This window comes from Aptenodytes patagonicus, chromosome 1 (genome assembly GCF_965638725.1).
Source record: "Aptenodytes patagonicus chromosome 1, bAptPat1.pri.cur, whole genome shotgun sequence".
Lineage (NCBI taxonomy): Eukaryota > Metazoa > Chordata > Aves > Sphenisciformes > Spheniscidae > Aptenodytes > Aptenodytes patagonicus.
Genome location: NC_134949.1, coordinates 87476095 through 87488744, shown reverse-complemented (window position 1 = coordinate 87488744; position 12650 = coordinate 87476095). Strand labels below are relative to the sequence as shown.

General features: G+C 42.8%; 1 protein-coding gene across 4 annotated transcripts in view; it reads left to right on the top strand.

The window, feature by feature from the left end:
• FAM131B (family with sequence similarity 131 member B) overlaps positions 1-9620 on the top strand; it is a 56478-nt gene extending 46858 nt beyond the window's left edge. For all 4 annotated transcript variants that reach the window (XM_076346807.1, XM_076346816.1, XM_076346804.1 and 1 more), the window contains 2 exons: positions 285-428; positions 856-9620. In XM_076346807.1, coding sequence (XP_076202922.1) covers positions 285-428; positions 856-1400 — 689 coding nt within the window. In that variant the 3' untranslated portion in view covers positions 1401-9620. The remainder of the gene's footprint in view (positions 1-284; positions 429-855) is intronic.
• Positions 9621-12650: the final 3030 nt, after the last annotated feature.

The window sequence follows — 12650 nt, the reverse complement described above, 5'->3', positions numbered from 1 at the left end:
TGTCCTAGAGCAGAATCCCTGAGAGACCAAAGTGCAGGAACCTGAAAAACACACTCAGGAGAGCCTGTGGGTGGTTCAGATGGCTGAAGGAGATGAGAGACTGTGGTTGGAGTATTGCCAATGGAATGCAAAGTGGAGAGAGTGAGGGCCAACTGTGGGTGATGGGTGTTGCTGAGATAGGAGAAGAGTAGGACAGTGTGACCAAGAGATGAGGTTAAAGAGGGTGGTGAGAAGTGGAGACTTTCACACATCCCTGCTTCCCCTCCCTGTCTTCTTTGGCACAGGAGTGATGGAGCAATTTGCTATTTCTGAGGCAACTCTCATGGCCTGGTCCTCCATGGATGGTGAGGATGTGAGTGTAAACTCAAATCAAGAGAACCCAGCAGGCAACTACTCTGAGAACTATCAGGAGCTAATGGAGAGCCAAGGTGAGCTCCAGTGCCTCTTGCTAATCTTGAAACATCCCTTTCCTGCTCTTGTTGTCATGTTGCTCTCTTTCCCTCTACCCTGTTTTATTCTGTAGCCTCAATTTTTGGGATTGGGATCTAGCAGAGGCATCACCTATTTGTGGAGCTGTCCAAGGAACCTAATCTTAACAGGGAGGCTCCAAAGCCCAGTTCCTTTGCCTTTTTTGGGCACAACTGTGGAACAACCTCTTGCAGTCAATTATGGGTATAATCAAGTTCATCTGTCTGTTGCCTAGAGCTGCCTTTTCTCTTCACCCTCCTCCCCTCTAAAGGATTTATCAACCCTGTACAGTACAGTGCCATGCACAGGCACACAAGCTATCTGAATGAGCCAGCTTGGCCTGGAAAGGGTGTCTAACTGTGTCTTGTTTCCCTCCTTTACTTGCAGAACATATGGCCCAGACGCAGTATGACAGCTGGCCTCATTCCTACGTCTCACAGGGCATGTATTGCTTAGGTTCATCCGATGCCTGGGAGACCAGTGACCAGTCCCTCATTGCTTCCCCAGCAACTGGCTCCTACTTAGGCCAGAATTTTGATGAGTCCCAGACAAACCTTCAGGAAAGCATTTTGATTCAGAGCAGCCTTCTCCAGCAGCAACAGCTGCAGCAACAGCGGCAGGAGCAGAACTTCATCCAGAGCACGGGGCTGGTCCATGTGTGGCCCCTGCAGACTGCTCAGGGTGGGGGTGGGGCTGAGTCCAGCACATACATGGAGGACCACATTGAGGATGAAGGGAACCCACGGCTGGAGAAGGCTCCTCTCCTAAACAAGAAGCCCTCTCCAGAGGAGGATGATGCAGTGTGCCGGGACCTGGAATCACTGTCTCCTCGAGAGGAGATGGAACATGCTGCACTGAGCCGCAAAGTCTCAGATGTCACCTCCTCTGGGGTGCAGTCCTTTGATGAGGAAGAGGGAGAAACAAACAACTGATGCTGTCTGTGAAGTTCTTATCACTGCTGAACAAATAGAGGGGTGGCAAGGAATGAAATGACAGGGATTCTTCTCTCCAGCTCCCCATACTTCCGAGCAGACACACCTTCCATTCCTGACATTTAATTATTTTTTTAAACAAGAGGAAAATCTCAAAGCGATTGACACATGAAGACCTCTTCTTCCCCTCCACCATGGACACCTATTTTTGATTTTCATTGCTCTGGGCAACACATGTGAGGTGCTTGGAGAGATCTGGATTGGTAAATCATTTCTAAATCTTTTTAATGCAAAGTCTTGGCTGTGGATACAAACTCTTCTGGTACTGGGGATATGGCTGATGAGACAGGCTTGGTATAGGGAGTGGCTATGTGGCTAGAATCCATCGTGGCAGAATGGATGTTGCTCTGTGGACATGGTCCCCTTTGATAGAATATATGAATATAAACTGGTTTAAAATGAAGATATGGCTTTACAAATATAGATTGCACTAGTGTTGTGATTGTGGCTTATACAGAGGATAAGGCTGTATTTGATACAGACTGTACTGAGATGAAAGATTTGCTGTGTAACCAGATCCTCAATAGCACCTTGATATGAAATTGTAGGCTCGATGGATACAAACTGCACTCTGTGGGCATGGGCTGTGCTGCAGTACAGATGGTGTGTCTCTGTGGGCATGGCTCTACTGTGGCATGGAAGAATGGATGCAGATACAAATCTAATGCTGCTCTCAGATATTCATGCTTTGGTCTCTTTCTAATCTTTCATTTATTTGTTTCTCTCTTTGACATTTCTACCTTCCCAGGAGCTGGCAAGAGTGGTGTGTCCTTTTGGCATTGGGCACTGGATGCCAGTGGAAAGGACATTTTCAGCTACAGAGACAGTCATAAAAAGCTGACTCTTGCAGGGGGCTTGAGAACATGTCCATCTCTGGTGCTGCTGCTATATCCTTCTGTCTTTTCCCTTGCCAGCAGTATGGGGAGACCCAGAGAGTAGGCAGCAGATCCAGGAACCGTGTGTACAGCTATGAGATCACAGATATCCAGTTTACATCGGACTTTTCAGTTTTTGCTTTTTTTTTTACCTTTTTATATTGCTGGGAAAGTGTTCCTAACAAAGCAGTTAATAGTGGGAAAGGCTCCAGTCATCACTTAACAGAAATACTGCTCCTTTCCCATTTCTGCCACTCCTTCTGCAGTGCCAAATGTAGCTGGAGGAAAAGGGGTGAGAGGAATTTTTCTCCTCCTATTTATTTCTTCTTCCTGCCTATATTTTCTTCTTTTGTTTTCCTACCCCCAAGCAATGTAAATAATGCTCAGTACTTGGTCTGTTTCTTTTTCCCTCCCATCTCTTTTTTAGGAGTGGAGAAAGCTGATTTCAGTAGTTTTCCCTATTTGTATGGGTTCTATTTTTTTTTTTTTTTGTTAAAAATATATGGTTCATTGACTAGGGGGAATTCAGTCTCTTGCAATTCCTCGCCATGTTTCTACAGACCTCCTTTTGGCGGGGAGGGGTTTTGAAAGGAAATTGAACTAACTGTCTCCTCTCAAGCTCTCACCAGAAAATAAATGGGAGCAAAAGCAAAAGAAAAAATTGTACAAGGCTATCGATTTTGCTAGAGGGCTGAACAGAACCAGCAGAGATTACCCAAGTGCTGAGTTTTAATTGCAATACCTCTTGCAAGGAAGCATCAGCAAAGCATTGGTTTAGATCAGATGCTACATCTGATGAGCTAGAGAAAGGAATTTGCCTGGGCACTGCCATACTGTCCCAGGGGCAACTCTTTCTCACTTACTCTGACTCATATCTACTCTGTTTAATTCATGATGCATTTGTCTCTGCCTCCTCTTCAGGCTTGGTGTATTTTTTGGATGACAGGAGAGTGATACATGCTTCTTTCCTGATTCAGGTTTAGACCCAGCATATTTGCAGGGAAGAGTATCTGAGGAGAATAAAATGTGAATGAAGTAATATCATCAAGTGTCAGAGTTCAGACAGCTCCTGGCAAGCAAAGCAGATGATGTCCTGGAATTAGGAAAAGTACGAATGGGACTCTCAGGTAGAACTTTACCCCACTCAGCTTTCTCCCACTTGCACAGGCAGCTGCATGAAGAGGGTCTCCTCTATGAACGCCCAAGTCTTTCCAGCCAAGTCCACTTCAAGCGGATCTGTCTTCCCTCTCCATTGCACCTCTAAAGGAAAGACCTTTGGGATATTTAAGTAAGACTGGTAATTTGGTGTAGGTAAGAGATAAAAGTTTTTGTGACCACTTTTTTTTTACCCATTTGCTTGGGCTTGCTTACATCTCTCTAAGGAGGTAGCTCTTCTCCTGAATGATGACCTTTCAATATCTCTTTAAAGATGTTTACACATTCAGGTGCTAACCTCCCCTGAGCAGGAGCGCTTGATAAAGATGATCTCCTACAGTTCTTGCAGGGCCAGTGCTAGCTTATTGTCCTGAACTTGTTTGGGTCTAGCCACGGAGCAGGGCCTAGGAAATCACACTAGCCAGAACAGGGAGACGGGACAAATGCCAAGAGTACCTCAGCAGATGACTAATGAGTAAGTGTTAACCTTTTCTTATTTCTTTTTTAAAAAAGCCTTCAGGGAAACAAAAATGGTTGGTTATGTTCCTTTGTGGGAGAAGATTTGGGTGGCTTGTTGCTTTTTTCTCCAATCCATTTTGTTCCCACGTGCCTCTCCAGGACTAATCTGGATGTTTACGGTAACTTTCAGCGTAGCTTCGAATGATCCCTCTGTGTTGTTTACAGGATTGGGACAAGTGGGTCAGCTTGTCCAGGGCTTCTTTTTCTTTTAATGTGGACATGTGATACATTTACTAAGATGTCTGATCGATGTCTAAAAGATGTACATTATCTCCATGCAAGGCAGTGACAAGGAATTATCTACACGGGAAAAAGTGTGAAAAAAAATGACCTTATAGAAAATTCTATGGAGTTCAATAGGAAAAGAAAACCTATCTGTAGAGTTTTCTAACCTCTGTGGAATGGGATAGAGAATTATACCCTGCTGTATAATTCCATAGCCAGATCTCTAGAAATCTGTAGATAGACTCTCATTCTCTGTGAATTCTGACTGGTTTGAAGACTACGCTCTATATAAACTTTCAAGCTTACTAAATTCTATAAAACTTTTTCATAAAGGTCTTGACTTTCTGTGAATAATAAAATGTCATCCTTTTTCTGAAAAAAAGAAAAAGGCTAATTTCCATGACCTCTCCACAATCCAAAAGAGAAATGTATCTGCCTCTACAGTTGCCAGGAGCTTGACTGGAGAGAGCAGGTCTGCCCATCAACACTTGTGACCTGAGTGAGCATCCTGAGCTGAACTGGAAAGGCAGTTTGAATCTCTGAAAATGGAAAATGGTTTGTATAACCTGGCCTTTTCTTATGCAAAAGGCCTGCTGCTTGTGTGTATTCAATATCAGAAAGAGGGACCTAGAACCTTCTATACATTTCCCAGAAAAGCTGTTATTATATAGCTACACCTATTTAAGCATATGGACGGCACAGGTGCTCTGTGAGCAAAATTTGGCCTGCAGTTCCTTTATCCTGGTGAGGAGGGATGACTGGAGAGAGTCCAGCCAAATACTCAGAGCTCAAACTGAATTTGTGAGGCTGAAAATAAGAAGGAAAGGTAAGCTCAGTATCCCTGATGTACAGTTACTAAGAAACTGAGCCCTGCTGTTCATTTACACAAACCCTTCGTAGAGCAGAGCTGCACTACATAAAAATTTTGGATGTTCTTGAAGCAGCTGAGGTAGAAGATTCCCATCTTCCCCCCCCCACCCCTCCCGCAGACTTTGTCTTCAACAGCAACTTGTTGAAGTTACTGTGCTGAACATGAATGAAAGTTTAAACACAAGTGAGCCTGGTTGAAAAAGATCTCAGATGCCACTGCAAGAAAATTCTCTCTTGGTCCTTTTCCCATGATTGCTCGTATCTGATCAGTTACACTATTTCATAAGTTTTTCTTTTATATAAATCCTAAGCTTTCTTTACAAGCCTTGTGGGTTGTCTTCAACTCCATTACCTCAGACTCTGGGATGGAGAAGTCAACCTGGTTCTTTCAGTTTCTGTGCCTCTAAACCATCATCTTCTGGGAAGCTGCTGACAAGTCACCCACTTCCTTTTCCCGCTTAAAAACTTTAACTAATCACCTTTCATGATAGGCTTGCAGCAGAGAACACAGTTGAACCGTACCTCTAAGCTGATCAAATGGTGAGCTGCTGTGAAGGAGGCAGCCCTCTGCCCTGACTGTGCTCATGTCCCACAATCCTTGTGCAGATGCTGATGCACTGCTGACCCCACAGCAAACCCGTGCACTTTTACCTGACTATAAAAGTGAAGAGGGAACAGCTGTGAGCAGAGAGAGCACTATTCTCAGCAGCTGGCCTTTGTATCAGGTTAGGGAAACTGTGAAAGTGCACTTTGAAATGGCATCTTCATTATGAGTCTAAGCTGGTAAAAGGAGCTGTCATGCCTCCTTCCTTCCGTGACCACCAGCTGTATACTTCCACTGCCTAAGAAGCACCAGTGCTAACACTCATTTGGCTGCTTGGGGACTGACCCCATTGAAAACTAATCCAGTCCCCTATCAAAATAACGGTTTCAGTGGGATCAGCTCCTTGTATTGTTTCACTTGGTGAGGCACGCATCACTCAGGGCTGGTGAAACGTGCAGATGGTCATGTTGAAGAATACTTCTTTGGTTGGAGGTGCAACTTAAATTGGCTTAAGCTGATTTATCTGTCTGAGAAGAATAAACCCAGCTGGGGTACCAGGGAGGATATATTCCCCCCTTCCTGCCCTAGTGTTTTCCTTAGAATTTCTAGTATGCTCTTACCTGATTTGGTTTTTGTTACTTAATGCCCTGTTATTTCCCTCATTATTCCCTCCCCTTCCACAGGCTCCTTCTAATCGGGCAGGAGGAGATGAGTAACTTGATATACGCATGAAATTAATAAAATTAACATGCACAAATCTCGTATGCACTCAGTGATTACACTCCACCGCAACTAAGGATACTGATAATTCTTCTCCTGTAATTGCAAGAGGCAAAGCCTTGTGCAGGAGTGAAGCACAGCTGTTGGAGGTGAGGTTTATCCCTGTCTTTAAGCCAGTTCCAATCTAGTGTAAGATCCAGAATGGCACTTCACACCTAGGCAGAGTCTGTGCGTGATGTACTGTGTACAACAACAACTAACCAGTATTAGTTGTAGGCCCAGAGAAGAGAATTGGAGAGAAGGAAACTGTTCTCTTCATTTGACAGAGGTATGAGGTATGGTGGTGAGGCAAGGTAGCGTGCAACAGTACAGGCTTGTGGACAACTATGCAACACATTGTTGCTCTGTGCAACAGCAAGGAGAAGTCTAGCCAGAGAGGGAAAGACATTGAGAGAAAGGCTTGGGAAAAAGATCAAGAAAAGCTTGAAGGCTTATGTTTACACAACACAGGTAGGAAGCTTCATGGCAGACTCCAGGCAAAATGGGCTCAAGTATAGAATTGCTACGCAAGCTGTAGCTCCAGGATTGGTGCAGCTTATGGTACTCCTTAGTCCAAGCCACACTTTTTTCTGTAAGACAGAGTGATAGGAAAGAGACCTCCCTGAATTTGGGCACCTACTGGCTTCTTTTTCATCATCTTCAAAAAACAGTTCACAATATGCTTAATTCTTCAGGGGAATCGTGTAAGAAATACACCAAATGAGAACTTAGCCATCGTCCAAATGAAGTTAATGTGAGTTCTGTTCTCATTGGAAGCCCAAAATATCTAAATTTAGCTCAGGTTGCCTTAACTGTTTTATTGGTAATTGCCTAGAAAAAGAAACAAACTAAAATAAATCCACCTCTAAATGTGGTGGAGAGCAGAGCAACGTTGGCATAGTCTAAGCTCTTCCTTCTAATTTCTCCCAGATGGAATTTCCCATGTTCCTTGTTCAGACAACTCTAAACAATCTGGCATTTCCCTTAAACTAACTGTTTGACCTTTTCCAAAAGAAAAAGGAAAAGAAAGGAAAGAAAAAAAAATCCATTCTAATACAGAGATTATCAGCAGCTGGTGCCCTTACATCTAGTAAAATATAAATAAGTAGCAGTTTCATCTTTGATTCCCCTCCCCTGTAGCAATCTTACAGGGAAGGATTTCTATGCCATGGCTCAGGAAAAGGAAAAATAAACAGGAAAAATGTGAGTAAAGTAGTGCCTATTAGAACTAAATGTTTGTGTAGCACAGCCTACAGTCATTAAAGCACAGTCTCAAATATGAATGCAAGCTGTAAAGTCAACGTCAGGTGCCTCTTTTGTATCATAGGCTTTTCCCAGGCTAAGTAGTAGTGAACCTGCACAGGAGCAGAAGAGAACAGCTGGACATTGGTGCCAGACCAATGTCTCTCTGTCTCAGAACGCGTCATGGAGCCTGGGCAAGACTGTTGGGGACACTATGATGTCCCAGCAGCATAGCCAGCTTCATGAATTGACTGGGGTAGGGATGAAGACAAATTGTTATTTTGTTAACAAATGGACATGGAAGACCTGCACTTAGAACATTAGGGTCCATTTGCATCCTTGCACCAACATTTTTCCCCAGCATAGGCAGAGCAAAGTGTTATCTTTTCCTTGGAAATCAAGAGCAGCTCTATGATTGTCAGTGTTGGTCTGCGCAAAAGAAAATATGTGATATATTTTTCCAGTGCAGATACACATTGTTGGAAGAGGAAAAATTTAGTCAGGCCAGGACTCTCTGAGAAAGAGTATGTTTACTAAAACTGTAGAGACCTGTTCAAGAATGTTCTCAGTGCAGATAGTATAGAATCATAGAATGGTTTGGGTTGGAAGGGACCTTACAGATCATCTAGTTCCAACCTCCCTGCCATGGGCGGGACTTACCAACTGATGAGTAGTAGCTGCTGTCTTCTAGGAAGAGAGGGGTTGACAGTGTTCTGTGGAAAGAATGCCACTGAGGATCTTCCTCATCTCCTTTGACTGGGGACATTTTAAATGCCCTCTGAAACCTAGTCTTGTTTTTGCTTTCCCATAAGGGATCAAATGTCCATGCTAGCAAGACAAAAACATCTGAACAGGCTTTTCTCCATTATGGAGACAAGACCGTACACCACGATTTACTTCTAATAAGATAAAGACCTCTAGTCCAAATTCACTGGCCTTCTGGATTCATTTTCATTGGGCATGGAAATCCAGTCATGAGTTGGAGGTCAAAAGGTTAAGAACCCTCTTCCAGAGTTCTTCCAAGCTCCCATGAAGCAAGTACAGGCGGACTTCCCTTCTTTTCAGATACTGCATGTGTCAGCAATGTAGCAAGCCAAAAGCTCTTTTGCAGGTATATATTCTTGTTTGGCTTCAATTTTTCTTCTCTGATTTGTGGATGTTGTGCATGATCGGAGGTCTCTGGGAATCCCTACACTATAAAATAGGGACTCAAAAGTAATTTTACAGGGAACAGGATTTACCTTGTTTCAGCTCTTTTCAGATAGGGGAGGGTGTACAGGCTGAGGATCTGGGAGGTACAAGGGTGGATGGGAGTCTCAGGGGTGGCATGCGGAATGGATTCCTGAAGCATGTTTAAAAGTAATTAAAGGCTTGGGTCTTCATATGTTGTATTCTCAGTATCTGAAACTGCTTTAGTATAAGTGTATGGGACAACAGAGGTTGCCGCAAAGCAATTTTAAAGAGCTTCCCCCAAGCCTGTACACATTTTCTGTAGGGGGAGGCTGCATGGTGATTATATGTATTCTTTCAAGCTAGTGTTTGCAGAGGTGCATTGATGTTTGGGGGGAAAGTACTGAATGGAAGTAAAACAAAAAGGGAAAGGGACCCACTTTTGAAAGCTTTCATCCTTACCTTGTCCCACACTAGCCCTTAATAACTAAAATGAGTCTGATTTGCCTTTGGTCTTCCAGCTCCAAAACATGTTTGCCTGAAAATTTTTGTTGGATATACTTCGCATGTTTTGATAATGTGACTTATGAGATAACACTTCTACAAAGCTATATATAAATACATACATGTACAACCACATGCATACATGTACACACACTACATATAGACTTAGGAAACTATATGGCACTATACACCTCCATGCCTGTATGTGGCAGCAACCACAGTAAAGGAAGGGAGGTAGCTCAAAATAGCATGTACAGTCCTTTATGGAGTTGTTATTAAACAGAATGTGGTCTTGCCGTCCTGGCTGGTGGAAGTGTTTTATTTCTGTGGGACCGGTTCCAGGGGAGTTGCGTCTGAGGAAGGAGGATCCTAGGAAGAGGGTGTGGGTCTCAATGAGATAGTGTGATGGAGGACATTGAAAAGGATCCATGGTGGCTTGGAGAAGCATCCCAGAGTAGGAAATATATGATACATTATTTCTCATTAAGAAGATAAGAACATCACATGGGGCTAAAATAATACAGGGCTAAAATCTTGTGTGTGCCTGTGGCTACCATGACACAAATCCCAGGCCCTTGTAGCAGATTTGATGATAGACAGCATCACATCGATGGGACCCTCTAGTTTAGTGTAGAGTGAGTTTTCCTGTTCCACTGAAACAGCATTTTCCGGATGATACATATAAGTCTTGTCCTGGTATTGGTGACATGCAGACACATCTGGTACGGAGTCGGACAAAAGTTTCACATCAGCAGATTAGGACACAAAGAGGAGTCTAATGCTGGGGTTGTAAAAGGCACTGACACTGGGTAGCAAGATTCTGGTTTCACATTTCAGTTTTAAATCGGTGCTTCTCAGCCTGCTGTCCTCATAGCAGGTTGGGGAATTGGTTGACCCAGAGGGAAAGGAGCATCTCTGCACTTCCAACATTGTTGTATCATCTGCTTCTGATTTAGGACATTAGGCCAGATCCAGTAGCGCTTTGTTTACCATATGAGAATTTTAAGTTCTAGACATAAAAGATACCTATTTCCTTGTGAAGATACTTACTTGCACTTTTCCACGGGTTCTTACAGGGGCTAAGCAGTGTCACTTGCCCTGCTTAAGGCATAGTATATTTCACAATCAGGGCTATTTAGCTAGTCTTTGCTTTCTGTGTTCTATTTGAAGTTAATCTGCTTCCTTCCAGTTTACCTGCCTTTGCTTCTGAATAGATTCCCTCCCACTCACCCCTTGGTATGTATGTCTGCATAATTATGTTCATATAATTAATTGTGACTTACAGAAGACATGCATATTTAACTCCTTTAGGTTTTGGGGTTTTTTTTTGTCAATCCTTTAAGTCCCCTAGTACCCGCTCCTGTTTTGTTTGTTTGTTTGTTTGTTTTTTTGCCAACTGGCCTCTAAATTATCACTATTTTTTTTGAAACAGTGTGTGTCAAATGAAATCAGTTATTCCACACAAGTTTAAGGCTTGAGTCCCTGGGAAAACAACATGTCTCTGAGCCTGGAAGTTGTATCTCTGCACAGGAAAAATGTCTTTTTTTCTTAATTTTACATTATGCTACAAAGATGGTGTCCAGCTGCTGAGTGCTTCACCTAACAGAACTCTTCTACCATCATACTAGTCTAGATTTATCCCCCAGTTAAGTACATCTCCTCTGGATTTAGCTGCTTAGCCTCAACATGAACCTCATTCTGTGGTATCTGCCCCACTCTGATCTCCACTTTCTGCTTATTTCTCTGTTTAGACTAGATGGCAAATCTACCATATGTTTCTCTCATGTTACTGTCTTACAAGCTATGCAACATATGTTACTTCCTTTTTCAAGTCATTAATGAAAACAGTAAATAAAAAGGGCATAAGACCATTCTTGCTGCACACCTCACTGGCTCTGCACTTTGCCAGCTGCAAGGGTATTTTCTGTACAGTCCCTCAGACAGTTCGTATCTTCTGTGCCAGAGAAACTGCAAATTTGATTTAAGCATAAGATTTTGTGACATGTTTGGTCATAATCCAACCATCTCACAGCTCCCATTTCTTTTCACAGCCCATTTGCTTAAGTGCATTATAGAAGTTTGAGGGGGAGAAAAAAGCAGATGAGTATTTTTTGGCAAATGTATTCCTCATAAACCTTCCATTACTGTCTTTTGCACTTGTTTCTGTGTGGAAAAACTGAAAAGCTTCTCACTTGAGTTTGTGTGACTAATTCTGAACATATCTTAGTAGTCTTGTATTTTTACCTTTTGTTCTTCAAACTAAGTAAGTAGCTATTCAGTAAATAGCCAGATATTAGCAGCTTTTAGATTGTTGTTCATATAAAGCAGGCAATTCATGTTTTCATTTCTCTACATTGTTTCCTTTGTGAATTTGCTACTGGACTTTTCCTCAACATACTTTGTCTTCCATATCAGGTGCAATCCTTCAAGTTGGATAGATGCATTTCAGTAACTGGTTTTACTACAGAGCACAAGATGTTTGCACAGGCAGCACACCAAAACTGCTGGGTTGTGAGCATTTGAAAGGCCAGTGCTTGAACTAGTAACAGGTTTGGCTGAGACTGGCTTCATTTAGCTGGCACACTAATCCCAGCAGTGTCCACAGTAGTGTCTTTAGCCCTGTGAGGCCTCATCAGGACTTACTGACTTGAAGCAAGCTGAGGGAGGGGGAGATGTGGCTCAAAGCACAGGCAACCCAATTGCAGAGCTATCTACTATTGCACACCCCTGATTTGAAAACGGTCATGTTTGTGTGTGTGTGAGTACACTTGCACAGGGTTGTCTGTACAGTATGGGGGGGTGCACACAATGAGAGCCTGCGGTTTACTGTCAGGACCAGTTTAAGCTTGTCTCCCATAAATAAAGCCTTAAAAAGTTTTGCATCACATGGCTTAAGATAAAAAAAAGTTTTTCTGTATTTGAGAATACTAATGCTCAGGCATGGCTTTTGTGCGGAAGTATTAATTATGGGTCTTCAGTGTTGATTAAATTGTTAAGAGAGCTGTGCCCAGATCCTTGCTTACGTGGCCATGAACAACTTAGTGCTTGTTGTGACAGTATTTTTAATAGTGTGTTTTTAATTATACCCTTCCTGGGATTGGACTAATTTGGCAAAGAGGGATCTTTACTTCCTCAGCTGGTTATTGCCCTGTCTTGTACTCTTTGGCCACACAACACACACTTCTATGCAGTGTTTGCATAACTGGGGGGGGGAGTTATTTTTTATGAACTCTTGATTCTGTCTGTCTCTCTATTCCTGCTTGTACCAACTGGTTTTGTCTGTGGGGTTAGCAAACTAGATTTTTTTTTAGTCTGAAATAATTTGCC